Source organism: Lepisma saccharinum, chromosome 13, assembly GCF_977018435.1.
Source record: "Lepisma saccharinum chromosome 13, izLepSacc3.1, whole genome shotgun sequence".
Lineage (NCBI taxonomy): Eukaryota > Metazoa > Arthropoda > Insecta > Zygentoma > Lepismatidae > Lepisma > Lepisma saccharinum.
This window is the reverse complement of record NC_139241.1, coordinates 54,338,699-54,358,142: the sequence shown is the minus strand read 5'-3', so window position 1 is coordinate 54,358,142 and position 19,444 is coordinate 54,338,699. Positions and strand designations below refer to the sequence as shown.

Genomic DNA, 19,444 nt, shown 5'->3' with positions numbered 1-19,444 from the left:
ACACAATTTCAACTTCTCCAATGCTGAAAACATCCTCTCGGGTGTTGCAGTGGAAACTGACAGTGTAGCCAAGATCACAAACAATTTGTGCATTAGGTAAAAAAGCATATCACAATTATCTACTGCCTATAATGCCGATCCTGGACGTGTCTTTTCAATTACTGTTCCTTTTTGAAAATGTAAAAATTATCAACCAGGCCATTCAACATTCAGACACACTGTTCCAATGAATGAGGGATAGCCATATCACATTTTTGGAAGAAGTTGTTGCAATTTGCACTGTGTTGACTGAGTTCAGAGAAACGTGAGTTCATTTCTACTACACAATGGTCCAAAAATGGACGACAGAGGTTTCTTTTGTGCTCTCAGCTGGTGCATTGTTCCTTCTATTTGACGGCTGAGTGTTCTAGGTCTCTTCCTATCTTCCATCATAGTCTCTAATTAGTTTCTCTGCTTTGGAATAATTTTCACTTAAGTTCTCACAACTCTCTCTTAGGGTTTCTTTTTAAACTATTAGAAAAAAAGAAAGAAATAGAAAGATGCAGGCAGTAGAGCTGAAATTTTTAAGGAGTATGTTAGGGAAGACTAGAAGGGATAGAATAAGGATTGAGGAGATACGACAGACAGGGGTTGGGAGTTGGTGAAGCTTCATGACAGAATAGATCAGGTACAGATGAGATGGGTTGGACACATGAAGAGGATGGATGCAGTAAGAGCTTACAATGCACAAGGAGTGCGAATAAGGCCAAGGGGAAGACCAAGATGTCGGTGGAAAGAGCATATAGCGGAGATTGTTAGGAGAAGAGGACAAGATTGGTACACCGTGAAAAGAGAGAGATGGTGGAACAGCAGAAGAAAATGGAAAGACTTGACTTCTATGCCGACCCAGCGAGAGGCAGGAAGGATGATGATGATGATCTCTATTAGAATGCTGACATGTTCACAATACTGAACAGTCCACCTTTTAAGGTGCCTAAAATAATGTTACAATGCGTGAAAACAATTTGATTAGAACAAGTAGAGATATTTCAAACTCCCCATAGGTTGCACACCGAAGAAACTGAAGAGCTTGCTGAAATGCTTCTCTTGTACTGGTAAATTGTAAAGTCGGTAAAGTTTCTACAATTAGTGAAAAGAATTCCACAAGTCACGCTACTTAGTTTTGAAACTTTTCTGTCCATCTTGTGTCAACAACTTGAGAATATTACGGCGTTTCCTTGGCTTTCTTGCAATGCGATATTTAAAAGACTCGAGGAAAAAAAATTAACTGGTTTTACAGACCCAATGTAGTTTCTTATCGCATAAATTTCACACCTAGAGTTAAAATATGTGCTGAACAATGCACAAAAAATTGCTTCTGGACACTTCTGTGAAATTATCGATCTCACCTCCCTTACATCATGCATTACAGCAGCGTCAGCATATCCTTGAACAAACATTTTTTTCTAAATCTACACCCAACTCAGAGAGAGTATAAAATTTACCTGAAGCTAACCCACATACTGTTTGTTACATCTCCAAAAGGAACAAATCGGAAAAATAGTTTCCCATTCCGATATACTGGGAAATGAATTATCGACACTCTGGATTATTGAACACTTCGGAAATTTCAAATTGTCAAAAAATTAGAACTTTATAAATGCTTAATATTGGGACACTATAAGGACACTATAGTGAAACGTTAATATTCGTGCTACAAGTTCACAAACAGCTGCTTCGGGCGGAAATTACATGTAACATTATAGAATTTACGAAACGTCAGGAATGAACTGAGCATTTTCCACAGAAATTCCGAAACAACCATGAAATTGCAGACATTTGGTCTGCAGTCCCATCTGGTGTGAGGAATTACGTAATTTTTTCCCCATCCCTATCCTGTCCTATGCGTCTCCAATTTAGGAGAATAAAATACGTCCGAAGAAATCTTTGTGAACAAGCGGATAGAACAGGTAACCTGGTAATTTTACTGAACCAAAAAGGGGGGGGTGGACCCGTTGAACCCCCCACCCCTTAAATACGCCCATACGGCTCTACCTGTCCTTTCTTGTCTAACATGGCGGAGATTAAGTCGGGAATTTCTACCAGCTTGGTTACCACTGAAATTTTTGAAACGAAGCCGTGCTGATGAGGAGAATGGACTGAGTGAAGAAATATTTGTACAGTCAACGGCAAAGATAATGGTAGGCAAATTGTCCACCGCTATTTTCATTAGCCTTTTATTCTGCATCCTGTCTTGTTTTAAGGAATCATATTATGTTGGTTCGAAGCAGGCATTGTTCTCTGCTTCTTGACGTCTTTATTTCAATTCATTGTCTTCACATTGAGTAATTCAGACCAAATGAAAATGGTGGTGGACAATTCGTCTACTGTTTCTTTCGCCCTTGGGTGTACAAGGTTTTTTCGGATATTTTGGCAGGAGCGGAAATGAGAGATATCAGCCTGCAATTGTTGATTTCGGTCTTGTCGGAAGTCTCTGGTATGGGAACAGATCTCAAGAGACCTTCCACTTATCTGGAAAGTACATTTGAGACAGTTCAGTTAACGTTACTGATTTCAGGAAAAAATAACTCACTTTGAGTTACTCATTTGAGAAATTAACTAGGTGCAATAGGTGACCCTATGAGAAGATATTCAAATGCCAACCTCGCTTCTACGTAGTACACTCCGATAACTGTAATGTTGCATGCCTACGAGGCTCTGGCGACTGGACCCACAGCTAGTCTAATCCTTTGCGGGATGCTGTATATGTTTGCGGGATGCTGTATATGTTTGCTTGTGATTTTCATCAATTTCATCTTAGCGCCATTAATCGTGATCGTCACGATTAGCCGCAAGTGGAAGAAAAGCGACGTAAAACAAACCAATTCATTCACTGTCACTGAGAAAGTATCCAAGTTAGAGGAACTGATTTGAGAAAATAACTCAGTTACGGACCCTCACGGTTACTGATTTTGAGAATGTTACTGATTTGCAGTTAACTTATTTTAGAGTGTAACTCTGTTACAGTTACTGATTTGAGAAAGTAACTTATTTAGATTGAATTGGATTGAATTGTTGTTTTAAGTGCACTTATGCACAGAAAGGCTAATCGGGACTGGACCTACAGTTTAAAGTGGAATCCGAAGCACTATGTGCCTCCACTTTCATCCGAGAAAGTAATTCAGTTACAGTTACTGATTTGAGGAAGTAACTCGTTTGCAGTTACGTTAGGCTTCTCCCTAACTCTGCATGATCTTGCATTTTGCTTTAAATATTCATTTATTAGAATGCGTCATTATCTTAATCACTTTCGTTACCTTAGAGAGACGTGTGTGCAGAATTCCGTCGCAACTTGACTATCGATGCGAGGCAGAGAGCTTAGCTCACCCTATCAATCTGGACCAAGCCTTCCGTGCGTTGGCTCGTGCTGCCACCTGCCGAGCAAACCGCGTACCACATCCAGAACCGAAGATCCACTCCAGACCGAACGAAGCTGCTCGTCGAAACCGTCGAAAGCAAACAACACGTACAGAACAGAAAGCGTGTTTTCGCTTTTGAAGTCCTCGTTTGTGCCCTGGACGAGGAATAAAGCGACGTCAAACATGTAACGATGAAGGACACAAGTGAATTTGGTGTCGCGTTGGTGTTTTCGCGCGTCTAAGATTGCGTTCGTCGTCTGACTATGCCCGCGGCCCGGGACCTGTGTTTGTTGGTGTGAGGAGTTCGCTTGGGATGTTGACTTTGCCTTCGAAGATGCAACTCGCTTGGACCTTGCTCCTTCTCGCTGTCTCCGTTCGAGCAGGTAGGCAAAACGCATCTTGTATTTTGGCTTACCTTTTACTGCAGTCTCTTCCATTGTGACACAGCTGTTAGCCAGGGTAACATTAGCTTTGGTGTTTTGCACAATTTCGTGAATTTCTTTTCTGTCTTCACGATGACAATGTATTTGTATTTTGTGTTATTCTGCATTGCTCTTGCGTGTCTCTAGACGAATCGCGGGGATGATGATGATTGACGGAACAAACGCAATGAAATTTTGCATACTTTAGCCGGGATTCGAACCAAGGCTTAACCGGTCCGTGCACGTTGACTGATCTCACATCGCGGAAGGTTCGGGGTTCGTATGCCGGACTGGACATTGTTGCCAATGATTTATCCACTCATCCCCAACACATCCCTCAACAAACCCCCAAAGGGCAAATTATTGGTAATTTTGGCTCTAAATGCAAACTTACACCCCCCAGATATAACGTTCTGGATAAACGCCTGATTGTTGTTCCTCTGTGACTGTCCCTTCAACAATTAATATAATCATACAGAAAAAGTGACGTAAGAAACAACAAATACGGAATTAGGCTACGTTAACCACTCCTCTACACGCGACGAGAATACGTAAACAAACGTCAAACTACTCGCTACTACAAATGTTGATTAATCTCAAACGTCGTATTTGTTATTTATCATTGATTAACAGGTTCAGTCTTCCTAATAGCATAGTAGCCAACGCTGTCGCCTTTAATAAAGGGGTGTCGGATTGCGGCAATTCATTGTGTATCCGAAGGGGGGAGGGGCACATGCCATTAGTTCGGTACTACTTTCTAAACAATAGGTCCAGTTCGCCTATACCTGGAAGGAGTACATTTAGCAGAACAAAACTTGCCCAATACTACCCATCCAGAAACCTGTCTTGACAAATGTTAAACGTCGGGCCTCCACGATGGCGTAGTTGGTAACGCCGATGCCTTGTACTAAAGGGGTCCCCGGCTCGATGGACGCACATAGTGGTTCTGATCCCACTTTAACCTGTAAACCCAGTCCCGATTACACTGTTTGTACATAAGGACTGTTGATAAACTTTGAATGAGGACAAGCAATGCAAAGACAAAGGTTGAGACTTATACCGCTCTGAATTGGTGAACTACAGCTTAAAGTGATATCCGAACCACTGCGCCTGAACTGGTATTTCAAAACAGGAACCCTTGATCACGATAAGTAGTCAGTCCTCGTATTGCCATATTTTCCAGCCCTTGACGTTCTTTTTTTAAAAATACTGGCCCAAAAGGGGGGGTTATAACCCCCACCAACCCCCCCCCGCCATGGGGACGCCACTGGGTTTGTGTATATTTTCGATTAACGTGCACGCAGACCTGTGTTTATACACGGCGGGATGCCAAATTGGGGGGGGTCGGTGGGGCCTTAACCCTCCACTAAAAAATTTATATATATATACGCAACCCCTCTCTTTCAAAAACCCTGGTCACGGTTCTGTATTGAGAATAATTTCAATACCTTCCTTTCCCTGCCCATCGAGTGAACACTTAAAAATTATCTCGTGGAAGTTGCTTGAACATTACTCTCAAAGAACAATTCTATAATTAATAAAGGGTCTAGCAAAGCTTTTGAATAGTCTTTCATATTATGGCTGTGTCACGCTAATAATTCATATTCATTTCCACGTGTATTTTCTTACATTTAACTACAAAATTATACGTTAACTATTAATACATAGTATTATCGGTGATTTTGTATAATGGCAATAGATGGCACTGCAACTCAAATTTGTATCTGTTAAGAGGCGTAACTAAGATTTGTTTTCAGGTGGAACCCAACCTTAGGTAAAACAATATGTTGCAAGTTTGTTGTGGCAAAACATTACAGTGTGTTTCTTTTGCTATTCACGACAAACTCTAAAATAGTAAATTTACAATACTCGCGTCTTAGGATGCACGAAAAATATGATTAATATATGTCATTTTCTCCATTTATTGGCAATTTCGGAATATAAATTTTCTCGGGCTGTTTTATTCTAATCAACAAAGATAATGGCATTTAATTATTCACTTCTTCAAAATAGGGTAAAAACTGTTTCTGTAAAAAATTGAATTGTAATATGGCAAAATTTCGGAAGGAGCCAGGTCTGTGGCTACGCCAATTTTACAGCGTTATACATAACATTACTTTCTGACTAGAGTTGCCCACGAGACGAGACTTTGGCCTGTCTCGTCTCGTGGAAATGATGTGAAATGCTGTCTCGTCTCGAAAATATTCGTTTGTCTCGGGACACATGATCAATCTCGTCTCGTCTCGAATTTTTAAAAGCCTGTCCCGTCTCGTCCCGTGGGCAACACTATTTCTAAAGTATGTTTTACAATTTTTTAGAGGGTCTCTCCGATGACACTCGGTGGAGTGCAGGCAGTGGCGTGCCCAAGAGGGGTTGGTGGGGGTCATAAACCCCCCTTTGGCCCAGTATTCCTAAAAAAAAGAACATCAAAGGTAGAAAAAGATGGCAAAATGAGAGCTGACTACCAAAAAAAGTGTACTAACCCTTTCTCTTTCGAAAACTCTGGGCACGCCACTGAGTGCAGGTGTCAGGGTGATGCAAGGAAATGACGTTCAACCAAGTAGACTGGAAGCGGTGTTCAAGTTCAGAAGATTCAACAAATGCCTGTCTGCTGCTTTAATCGGTCAAGTTAGTGCTCACCACGTGACCATACACCACCGGTCCGGAACAGTGTTTTCACATGAAGGGAAATTTCCCTTTTGCAGGGAAATTCGGACCGAAATTTTAGCCAAAAGGGATTTTCTATGAAAAATACCACAATTGCAGGGAACTTTTAAGGTCATCTAATTACATTATTACAATTTATGTTAATTTCATTTCATATCCACATTTATATGTTATTCATTTATTTTGCTATTCGTACTTGTTTCTGCTCGTTTAAGTTTATTGTACTTTGCGTTTATGCATTTTAGGATAAATAATAACGATGAGTATTAACGATTAAATGGATTCCTGACCAGGATTCAAACTTGGGACATCTGGCCAGGAAGTGATGAAACTGAAATGTGAAAATGTTTTAAAATATTTTTTTACTCAAACGAATAACTAATTCAACGGAATACTTAACTACGTACTACTACTGCTTTCACCAGCACCACCAATAATGCTGCTGCTACTACTACTGCTAATTAGTATTAGTATTTAATAATTTGCTTAGGTGAGGGAAAAAATTGGTCCAAAAAGGGAAATTTTGCCCCTTAGAAAGGGAAATTGTGGCCTCATATTATGGCAACACTGGTCCGGAAGGTGGTGCAGACACCAAATACACTACTTGACTCCAAATCAACGAACTGGACGACTTGGTGTTGCACCGTGCACCAACTAGACGCTTCGGTGCAAAGAGAGTCAATAAAACATAAATTAATGCAGGTTGTGCTATTGCTAATGCATATGGATGACACATTTCTTACGCATTCTCTTACATTGACATACATTTGAACCAGTTTTAAATTTACTTGGTTAAAGAGGCTAGTCGATCCCAAAGTTGAATATTATTTATAGCAACAATTTATACCCATCAGTCAGTTTTATTTCGTATCGCTTTTCTGCCACTTTTGGCTAATCGCAACGATGAGGATGATTAATTTGTTGGGAAGGGAGGAACACTCACAAGCATCACTAATACCCTTCGATAGAGATCTTGATGTGACTCTCTTGGTAACTATAAATGCTATAAACGCTGTAAGCAGTGGCGTGCCCAAGGGGGGTTGGTAGTGGTTATAACCCCCCCCCCCCTTTGGCCCAGTATTCCTAAAAAAGGAACATCAAACGCAGGAAAATATCGCAAAATGAAGGCTGACTACTAAAAAATGTATACCTAACCCCCTCCTTTCGAAAATCCTGGGCACGCCACTGGCTGTAAGTGCCACAATAGTTCAAACACAGTTTTCCGTGAAATGTGCCATGCTTTATAATGTGGTTAACGTGAAATGTGGCTGGTTGCCCTCTAAGTAGTTCAAAGGGCGTGTAAAGAAGTAACTAGTGTGCACGTTCGTACGGGCTGATGTGCGGAACGATGCGATTTCCCAACACTTTCGTTTTTGGCACTTACAACGTTTACCACTTTTAGTACTCACATCACCACCGGGGGGGGGGGTGGTTTTGAGGAGGGTTTTTAAAGGTTCAGGAACCCATAAATTCTAATGGGTTCTATTGGGTTCCGTTGCAGGACCGAAACCTTCTTTCTCGCACAATTTAAATTCGGTACAAGTTGCGTATTGTTACATTGGAAAAAATGTTCCTGGACCGAATTGAAATTTATTCTGGAAAAAGATTCCTAAACCGAATTTAAATGCTTTAAATATGAAAAGGTTCTACACTGTCCAGAACTCATTTACGTTTGCTGATTTTCTCTCCCAGTCCGGGATTGAATTTATTGACAATTCCTGGACCAGGGTTGACCGATTAAAAGTTGCCTTCTAAAAATGTCCGCGAGTACGTTTCACATTGGGAATCTCACACTGCGGATGTAGAGAACTTAGCGCAGGGAATAAATCAAAACGCTGTTGTTCTCTCGTGGGCCAGGTTCAAAAACTCCCTTGTCGAAGAGTTACTGTACATAACGCAATGGACTATATGGCGTCACATTGAGTTCAAACAAACCCGTCACGTGTTGCTCCGGCATCCGATCCAGGAACCGCAGCCAATAGGAGCCGTCGATTAGGTAACGTGAGGCTGCTGTGTTCCCAGCAGATATTACAACAGGGAACTGCAGTGCTGCTACAACCAAGTGAAGGAAGGCGCGCGAGAGAATGGGACTATATGGAGAGGGGCAACGTGACTGCAGCGTTTCTGTTTCGCCCATTTCTACCTTGTACAGTCACGGACACTGTTGGGTTGTAACGACCTTATTGAATAAGCACTGAAGCAAGCCATCCATGTCTGACCACCAAGCGCCTTGTGACTAGACAACCCAACCAGCATTGCAATTCTGCGGCTTGTATACCAGTCACGGGTATACATCTCTGTAAATTGAGTAGTGATGCCAAAGAGAAATACGAGATGAAGATTGTCGATCGTAATGTCTCGACATGGAATAATACCCGGTCCACGTTACGTTCCATTATTTAATGTTCTTTGGGAACGAACCTGACGGACTGGGTTTATATTTTCACTCCTTGCATTACAGTAAATTCCATATTTTACAATTATATTAATGCTTTGAACGAAAATAATGCCCAGAAAAACATCGAACACACGTTCACACCATTCTTCTCCCACACATGCACGTGAAAACAAACACACAAAGTTAAGTTTTAACTTCCAAGTGAATGTCCAAATCACAGTAAATGGAGAAGCACGATGTGCGAAACATGGGCTTTTTCACAGAAAGAATGCGTCTATTTGTGACATACGTGGTTTCTATTAATAGACAATGAAACAATTATGAGAGAAATTAACATGCATTTTCGTCTTCAGGTGTTGAGGAAGGAAACAGAATGACTGGAAAAAAGAAAACATGGTGCTATTGATAGAGTGTTGGTTAGCGTACAGAGCTTTCATCAGTGAGGTCTAGGTTCGATCCCCACCAAATACAATTTTTTATTCTTTTCTATTAGTGAAGAAGTATGTAATATTGTTTTCTAGGCATTTTCACGAAAGGATACACATCAAATTTGTTCGTTTAATCTGTATTTTCATTCTTCTAATAATAAGTTCTCTATCGCAAGGGGATATAGAGATTCTCTATCTATGCGATGGATATCTTCTCAATGGTTACGTAGCTACGATTCTCCAGTCCCTTCCACCCACTTGTCTTATTTATTTACTTCATTTCATAAATAACGAAAACACACAGACATATTTTTGAACAAGAACCACACCTCGCGTCGAAGGTTCCAGACTCGAGTTCTGGCTTTTTTTTTGTCTTGATATTATCAATAGTATTGTGATTACATAAGTCTATTAATAGACTTATGTAATCACAACACTATTGATAATATCTAGACAACAGTGAAAGAAAGCTACATGAAAATTCATGTCAATGCTCTAGAAGGAATTCTAAGCTGATGTAATGTTTCATATTTTGAAATATCCAAGAATTTTTTCGAATGGAGAGGAAAATTTGAAAAAATTCGCCCATTTGCATGCCAAAGGTCCAGCCTAGCCTTAACACGCTCGGCTACGGAGGAGGACCACATGACACTAACTGAAAGACTATTTTCAAAATTAATAATATTTGGATAACTGGCAAATCCAAACTTGATGTTAACCACGTAATGCACTTGATAATCAAAGAAACATAATTTTTCTTGAGCATGCCCTTAATGTTGTGTCTTGATTGTTGAAATAATACGTTGAAACTAGTGTTGTCCACGAGACGAGACTTTGGCCTGTATCGTCTCGTGGAAATGCTGTCTCGTCTCGAAAATATTCGTTTGTCCCATGACACATGGTCAATCTCGTCTCGTCTCGAATTTTTAAAAGCCTGTCCCGTCTCGTCCCGTGGACAACAGTAGTTGAAACGAACAGTAGTATGTTTTAGCGTGTGTTTAGAATCTGTTGTGTACTGCATGGGAATACTGAAGTCATTTTAGTTTCCTAATGAAATAACAATTATTCAGTGTAATCTTTAAAAAGGAAAGCGTTTGTTTCTTTGCAGCTGTTCATGACAGAAATTCAATTGCAAGACAAGTTACCAAATTAGCAATAGTTCTCTTACATATTTGTGTATGTGCTTGTCTGCCTTATACCGGATGATGAAGGAAGCAGATATAAAAGATAGACAATTACTGTTCTTGGGTAGCTCGTCCTGTTTTTGTCAGAAAACCTGATCAGCATACTGAACCAAGGCATCACACGAGATACGACTTCAATAATATAATTCCGTTTCTGTGGCCAAATAACTCCAAAAAAAGGCAATAAAATTGTCAGTGTGAGGAGACGGAGAAATAATTTCCTTTTATCTTACATCATACTCTGTCTGTATGCCTAGTGTGGTTTGTCTGTCCCAAAGCTGAAGGCAAACCTCTGTCTGTTGTAACGCGTGGCATGTTTTCTTGCAGCTTACAAATCACGTAAAATACCTTCGTTCACTTCAGTGTGCTGGTTCTGCAGGCACAAGATCATGTAGACTGATAAGCAGGATACCACGTGACTCCGGGGCCAACTGTCAGCACCGCAGAGAAGCTTCAGTAACTTTTGCGAGGTTCCTTCTGGTCCTTGACAGAGCGCATGCTCCGTAATTATGTGCAGGAAACCCATGTTTTCTGTGTATAAAATTTACGTATGTTTGGATTGTGTGCTCAAATGTTGCATTAAACATAACTCCGTGACACAGCAACAATTACAAGCGCTTCAAAGATTAGAAACTTAGCAAGCGTTACTCATAAGACGATTAGATTGTCCGACTGATAGAAGACCAGGTGGTGGGTTGGTAGCGTGTTAGTTTGACACGCAGGAGATACTGGGTTCGATTCCTGTTTGAATGCCTCCAATTTTTTTCTTAAATTGAGCAACTACCGTATATATTTCAATTTATTTATTGCGAACATTCTTATTTTATTTGCTGTGCTAATTGTTGAATTTTCTTTTCCAAACGATTACGATAATTTCTTGTGAATAGTATTATATGTATTTCTGGATCATTTTCTCGAAAGAAATGTACACTTTTCGCCAGGCATAACATTTTATTGAGTATGTTTGTAAAATGATGAGAAATGTGAAAAAAACTATCGTATAAAATATTTTTCACAAATAAAATTTAAAACGGTAAAGTAAAGATTTCCACCCAAAAATGAAGTAAAAATGTATTTAACTTTTACTCCAATAAATTATTAAATAAAATGCAATAATTGGTTGCTCGAGTTATTTAAAAAAAAATAGAGCAATAGAACGTGAATCGAACTCAAAGCGTTCTTTACGCGAAAGTTAACCGCTACCACGGGGCCGCTTGACCACTTGAAAATCATGTAATAGCTTCGCCTCATCAAGGCACTTGGAACTCATCGAAACCTTCAAGCGCTTTCCCTCGATTTTTTTCCTTATTTTTAAGTCCACTTTATGCACAGTAAGAAAACTGGATCTATAGTTTAAAGTGGGATTCCAACCACTTGTGCCTAAACCGCGTATCAAACTTTTCCTCGGAAATTGTTGGCTAGCATGCGACATTACCAATAGTCGGTTCGGGCATGGATGTGGGTGTTTGTCCCAATGAGAATACAAGTAATATAGAGGAAATTGACATGTGTCACAACTGAGAAAAAGGTGAAGAACGAGGATACTATTAATTTTGAAAATACTCCTTCAGTTAGTGTAATGTGCCTGAAATTGAATGCCCTATTTTTGACCGCGAATGTGTTTTGTTTCTTCAATTAAAACTTCTAGATTACAATTTAGTTCATCATACCAACCTGTGTCTTTCTCCCTTGTTTTTTTATAGTTATAAATAAAATCCCATTGGAGCATGGAAAAACCTTTCACTGTTCATAAGTCAGTCATTGTTCTCTGCAGTTTTCAATGCAACATTCAGGCTCTCTGATCGTGCATCGTACGTTTCACATCAGGTATCCACATAATTTAATATATTTATAAGTAGGGAGCGGAAGTTGTTGACCTAAAAAATATAGGTATATGACCTATAGAATATCCTAAAAAATGGAAAAAATTACTTAAAATGCAAAAAATGACCATTAAATTTGTTAGTTTCAGTTTAAAAATTGAAATGAAAATGAAATTAAACAAAATACAATCTTGCTTTTTAAAAAAAGGGGCACCAAATGATAGCACATGCACATTCAATTAAAATATGCAACGAGGATTTTCAGTGCAAACAGGGTCTAGCTATGGTATTTCCAGCCTCTCCTGGAAACCTGGTGGTTTCCCCCGACACAACAAAGACTGTCACCAGTTCAGTTTTCTTTTGCTCGTAAATTGCAATCCTGCGAGATATATATATAGGCATATATTCACCTTGGTGAAAAGATTCAAGAATATTACCAAAATTAAAGAAGTGACAAAATATGATGAAACAATATACCGAATATTGCAAAAAATAACGGGAAAATGCCGAAAATCGGGGAAAATGACCTAAAACCTGACAAATGGCAACAAATGCAAAAAAATGCACTTTAAAATTACCTTTTTTTGGTTCTAGATGAAGTGTAATATTGAGTATATTTAATGGGCATCGTGTCCGAAATGTCAGAAAAATGATGACATTTCATCAACTTCCGCTCCCTATTTATAAGTTGTTTTAAGCGAAATTCTCCATTTTTATTCTTTCCATATATGATATCAATATCACATTGCAAACAGTTATCAATGGTTTCAATGTCATTTGTTGGGGGGAAAAAGTTTCGTATTACTTTAGATTCGAACATGCAAACGCAAGTATCAAAGTATTGCTTTAGACAGCACTCATGATTTTGAAACGTGGAAAGGTAATCATTTTACGGGGAACGTGAAAGTTGGTGTGTGTTGACAGACTGTAGCTACTGCCATATCAGCACTGACAACTAGGAAGCGTTCTCAATGATCACGGGGCTGCATGTTTTTTGCTACTAAATAACTGCGTTTTTTCAACACATACACAAATACATCGTCGCTTCGGAACATCAAATTTTCGTCTTTGCTGCTTTCAGATTACCAACATACGAAGTGGCATGCGATTCAAAAGGTTTTGCAGAAACCTCAGTTTTATAAATAAGGTTGGATGAAATTAGACACAAAAACTTTCCTTCCGCTGGGCTCGAACTCGGGTTGCTCGCATACTAGTCCGACACGATAACCAACACTCCAAACGAGACAACACGAAACTCTTTCGCAAGTAGTCGACTGAAACGCAAGTTAATTTTCAGATTGCTAATTCCCAAGGTATAACATGCCTAGGCAGATGTGTCTTGCATTTTCTGTACTTTTGTTATTTCAGTCGCTTTGGTCTCTCCCTAGGTTAATCACGGCAATAATGAGGAATATTTTTTTGACAAAGATGATAAACAGACACACAAGAATAATCACCCTCGCAAAAAAAAAAAAAAAAAAAAAAAAAAGCCAGAACTCGAGTCTGGAACCTTCGACGCGAGGTGTGTTTCTTGTTCAAAAATATATCTGTGTGTTTTCGTTATTTATGAAATGAAGTAAATAAATAAATAAGACAAGTGGGTGGAAGGGACTGGAGAATCGTAGCTACGGAACCATTGAGAAGATATCCATCGCATAGATAGATAATCTCTATATCCCCTTGCGATAGAGAACTTATTATTAGAAGAATGAAAATACAGATTAAACGAACAAATTTGATGTGTATCCTTTCGTGAAAATGCCTAGAAAACAATATTACATACTTCTTCACTAATAGAAAAGAATAAAAAAAATTTACTTGGTGGGGATCGAACCTAGACCTCACTCATGAAAGCTCTGTACGCTAACCAACACTCTATCAATAGCACCATGTTTTCTTTTTTCCAGTCAGTCTGTTTCCTTCCTCAACACCTGAACCTGAAGACGAAAATGCATGTTAGAAAGATAGAAATGGACAGAAAGAATGAAAGAGATAGAGAACAGCAGCAAAAAAAGGAACATAGAAAAGTAGTATAAAGAATGATAAACAGAGAAAGGGAAGGGAAAGAGAGAAAACCAGACGAAGAAAGAAACAGGGATAAATCAAGAAAGATAGAAGAAAAGAAAAAGATAGAAGAAAGAAGAGGATAGAACGAAGTAATGTAGAAAGAAAGAGGAACACATCAAAAGATAGAGAAAAAAGAAACAGGAAATAAAAAGAGGACAGAATGATAGCAGGAGATGGAGAAGCAGGGGAAGAAAAATAGAAACAAAGAGATGAAAAAAGAAAAATGAAGAAAGTCTAAAATATAATCTTATGCGTAACCACCGAAGCAAAACTCATCTGAAAATATTTTATCAACCTATTCTCTGTCAATACCACTGCGAAGACGACAAAGTTCCGAGACAGAATAGCCAGCTGTTGCAGGTTAACGAATCATTGCCGACTGGGAGTACGCCCAATATTATCATATTCATGCATTGTTCCGTTAAAAGTTCATAGGAGCAGGAGGGGAGGTTAACGTAGTTATGGTAGTACTCAGTAACAGTATTATGCTACACAGTAGCAATAAGTTATTTCGCTAAACTAAAGCATCTGACAAACACAGTATGCTTTAATAACGATTATAGACGACCTCACGATCCTGTAATCAGGCGTGAGGAGTTATTTTGAGGGGTGCAATGCGTACGAATGCACACATATACAGATAGGCAAAGAAAAATTAAAAAGAAAACAAATGACTGGCGTATCCAGGCATGGCCTCACGGGGCCCGAGTCACTCCCTAAATTTTGCCAAATTCCACCTGTTCTACATTTTACAAAAGCGTATCCGTATTGTAGAATTTGGGGAATTGATTGATTGATCTAAAGTTTTGGGTACATCAGCACTTGGGTTATTTGCACCCTTCATATTATACGAGGTTCAGTCCTTATCGTAACTAAAATCAGCATCCGTCTCTGAGGACTAAAAATATTTTTACCTGATTAAAAGCTGAGGCTGTAGAGGGGTGCTCAGCTCATACACGGCCCTACTGAGGATTATACTGGCCGAAGGTCCAGACACCAGAGCCTCGTTAGGCTGCAACCAGCAGTTAACCGGGGTGTGCTATGTAGAAGTGAGGGTACCTAAAAGGCCACCCCTTACACTTCTTGAGGAATTAACTTTTGTCTGTCTTTATTCGTATATCCGCAAGGGTGGTGCCAGGGAGCGCGAACGGGTGCTTGCTCACTCCCTAATTTTCTCCCGCACCCCCTTCAGCACCTTCTATTCAAAACTATGAATACGTACACAATTTAGTGTTAACATGTTGCATATGAATTTTCTTATTTTTACGTCGCTCCGTGTTGCACATGTGTAAAACATATGTTGTACATGAAAGTTATGTCATATATACAAAAAGAATTATATTCGTCATGCATTTTCTGTCCTTCAAAAATACAGTTTTTATACTTGTTTTCAATTATTAGCTAATGTGAAATTGAACGTGTTGAAAAAATATTTCAAATCGTTTGTCCAACACAAATGCTGTAGCACAGACTTCTCCCTTTTTGCGTGATTTACGAGGATAATGTATTTGATAATACTACCACTATTACTACCACTGCTACTACTACTACCACCACTACTACTAGTAGTAATAATATTATTATTATTGGCAATTGCCTCCCACCAGACAAATTATGGTTGTGCCTCTGCTTAAAACATACATGCATATTTCATTCATTCGTTATTTCAACATCGCACTCCCTAAATTTTATTCCGCACCTCCTCAGCATCCCCAGATGCTTAATCCTGGCGCCGTCAGTATATCCTACTTGTAAGAAAGTATTTGCACAGTTGTGATAACACCGACAATATTAATCGTTGCCTGAAGTTGCTTATAGAAGGATACAGTTGCATGATAAACACATTTTGAACGCATAATAAGTTGAGAAATAATTATATTTTACATAATTTTTAGTATATCTCACAAATTTCGCCCCATTTTATACATATTCTGTGGGAAATTCTGAAATGATCATAAGTTTTCATCTGTGTGAGTTTAGTGTGTTCGATAACCTTGAGAAATGAAAGGAGTAACCCTTTCTGACCCAAATGTCAACCTCTCTTCCACGACTAACAAGGCTCTGGCGCCTCGGAAAATATGCGAACTACAGGCCTTCCTGTAACTTTAAATAGTAACACTAGCGCCACTGCTCGCGCACCAGGGTTTCAGATAGTTTGGTGGATCTATACAGCCAGGGTTGTTTTTCGAGTTACGGTTTTAGTATTGACTTCACTCAGTGGTGCTTGGCAACTACTAATACGCTCGTCTTACTTTGAAATTATATTTAAAACTTCTTGTCGATCAAAACTTTCATTCAAAACAGATAACAATGTTTTCCTGCCTCTTTTCTGTTTGAAGTTCTGTTGGCACGTTCAATGCATTTCCACGGATCTTCGTGGCGTACAAATATCGAACGCTTGTTAAATAGATCTCATACCCGTAGCGACAGAATTTAAAGCGTCTCTCTCTTTACATTGTTTGTAATTCTCCTCCAATTGCTCGATCGAAAGTGACGGTTTGAATTTGTCTGGCTTTGTTTCCAATCACAGCCGGCTTAAAGAACGTGTCACGAGAACTGTTTCTTCTTATGGGTTATTTATGGACTTCGACCTGCTCAACTACAACGAATTTGAAAACCTGACCTGAACGCTGTGGCGCTAGTGTCGCCAGCAATTTTTGTAGGTAGGATCAGGCCATTTATAAAACTTGGTTTAGAAGATATAACAATAAAAATTATTACACTGTTACAATTGTATTTTTTCTCGGCCCCCGTGGCGGAGTGGTTACCACATCGCGCTACGACGCCAGGGATACCGGGTTCGAATCCCGGCCTTGGAATGGATGTTTGTGAATGTCCATTCATCACACTCATCCCCATCTTCGCAAATTAGCCAAAAGTGGCACGAAGAGCGACGTAAAATATGGAAATCAATCAACAATTGTATTTTGCAATAATAGCGATTATAAACTATAATAAAATTAAAACCAATGTGATTCCAATCATATTGTTATTATTGTTACTACTATTATTATTACATAAATAAGGAGAATTCTACTTGATCCACCAAATGATCCACAACTGTTTTCCGTTATTATCATCATTATTATTTTACATTTCATACCAGCTGGTAGCAGCAGCGCGTACGGCTTTGCTCCCCCCATTCGCTTTCTCCCCTTCTCTACCGTTATGCACGGCCTTGCTTCACATATTCTTGAGACAGAGTATTGCTTGTTAAATGACGAGCCATATCGCAATATGGCTTGCAGTATCACACGTCGGATTCATGAGAATTTGTTTCCAGGAAGCTAGCTATACGTACCAATTTTCCATCCGTCACCTACTTATCCTGTAATAGTAAGGATATTTGCAGTTGTAATCCTCACCTACGTGTAGTTGATTCCATAAAAAGGCCAGCAAGTTATGAATAGGCCTAGACATAATCTTTGTTGTGTCTGGATTTTCGCACGTTAGATAATTCTTGCACTTTGTGACACGTCAGAACAAAAGTTTTCGGAGTCTTTTGGTCACGCGAAGAAATCAGTTTGAGAGGTTAGAGAAATGACAGCGAATCGTGCCAATGCGAAGAAATTGTCACAAATCAATGCAACTACTTGGGAAGCGAAACTCGCATTACGATAGTCTCTTTTCAACCTACTTTTTAGAGATTGATACAAACTTCAACTCGGGTATTAATTGAACTATTGACAGCGGAGCAAAATTTCAACTGACTCACAGTGTGCAGAAACATTGGTCTTGTCTTTTCTAGCAGTCAAAAACTTGCGATATAATTAACGTAAGAGTGAAGGACAATTGGTTCTTGATATCTAAGATTGGCCTCCGTGGTGGAGGGTTATCACAGCGCGCTACGGCGCCAGGAGTCCCGGGTTCGAATCCTGGGCTGAGCATAAGTGTTCTTTTGTAAGTGTGTGTTCATCGATTTCATATCATCACTCGTCCTCATCTTGGCGATCAGCTAAATGTGGCAGAAAATCGATTACAACAAAAGTTCAATCAAAGTGGATGGTAGCTAAAAAGAACACTCACGTTCCTTGAGGAACCTCAGACTTTTAACTTAAGGCGAGGAGGGACAATTTCCCCTAAGTCTTTCTCGCTGGGGCAGCTACCGATCACTGTTGCCAACTTCGCTCTTTTGGAGCCAAATTTGGCACTTTCGTGCACTCGTTTGACTGTTAACTGTGGCACCCGCCCTCTGCCGCACCATGTTGCCACCACTGGCTCCGGCCCATAAAAACCAACCTTTGCCATGAGTGTACATTTTGCACGTGACGTGATATTCATATACGTATAGGCTGCGTCACCTACCCCTTTTTACTCCCCAGGCTAAGGTGAAGATGACAAAACGCGTATTGTTATCCGGGAATTCTTTATTTTCGATTTCATATGAACATCGTTGGATTATTGAGATGGGTGATGCCGCCAAATCTAGGCGGTGAAAACTAAGAATAAATTGCCATCACTTTGAAGCTAACGGCAATAGCAGCGACCTCACCCCTTTAACACCTAAAATTATCCTAGGAGGCACTTTATGCAGCCTTCGTTAATCTAGCTCCTTGAAAGTCATCTTTAGCTCTATATTAATGATGAAATGTAGCTCTTTTATGCACACCAGGTTTGGCAAGACTGCGAGGATGGCCGTATGAGGCAAGGAGAAATGCATTAGGTTTATGGGACCATCATTTTATTCGTTCTCTCGGGAATATCAAACATCGAATGACGTAGAAAAGTACATGGACCGAAAAAGGACACGTCGAAATATGTCATTGTAGAAGGAAAAGTCGAAACTCGCATTTGATTAGCCGTAATTTGAATTTGAAGTTGATTTCCCATAAGGAATACATGGGATTCTGAAAATACTTATTAATCATATTTTTCAAACATCGTGTCTAGCTTATTAATCCACTTGAAAAACAGTTTTCACTTGCAACATGGAGAGAAATTCATACTCTCTTGCATAGCAGTGCCCAATCCGAAATAAATGCACAATTAGTGCGTAATTGTCCCTCCTCATCTTAAGGCTCCCTTTAGACGAAAGCATTTTCCTTAACATTTATACA

General features: G+C 39.4%; 1 protein-coding gene across 2 annotated transcripts in view; it reads left to right on the top strand.

The window, feature by feature from the left end:
* Positions 1–3,458: 3,458 nt before the first annotated feature.
* The window catches only part of Lrp4 (LDL receptor related protein 4), a 411,647-nt gene continuing 395,661 nt past the window's right edge, over positions 3,459–19,444 (top strand). For both annotated transcript variants that reach the window (XM_083134187.1, XM_083134186.1), the window contains exon 1: positions 3,459–3,781. In XM_083134187.1, the coding sequence (XP_082990313.1) occupies positions 3,712–3,781 (70 nt within the window). In that variant the 5' untranslated portion in view covers positions 3,459–3,711. The remainder of the gene's footprint in view (positions 3,782–19,444) is intronic.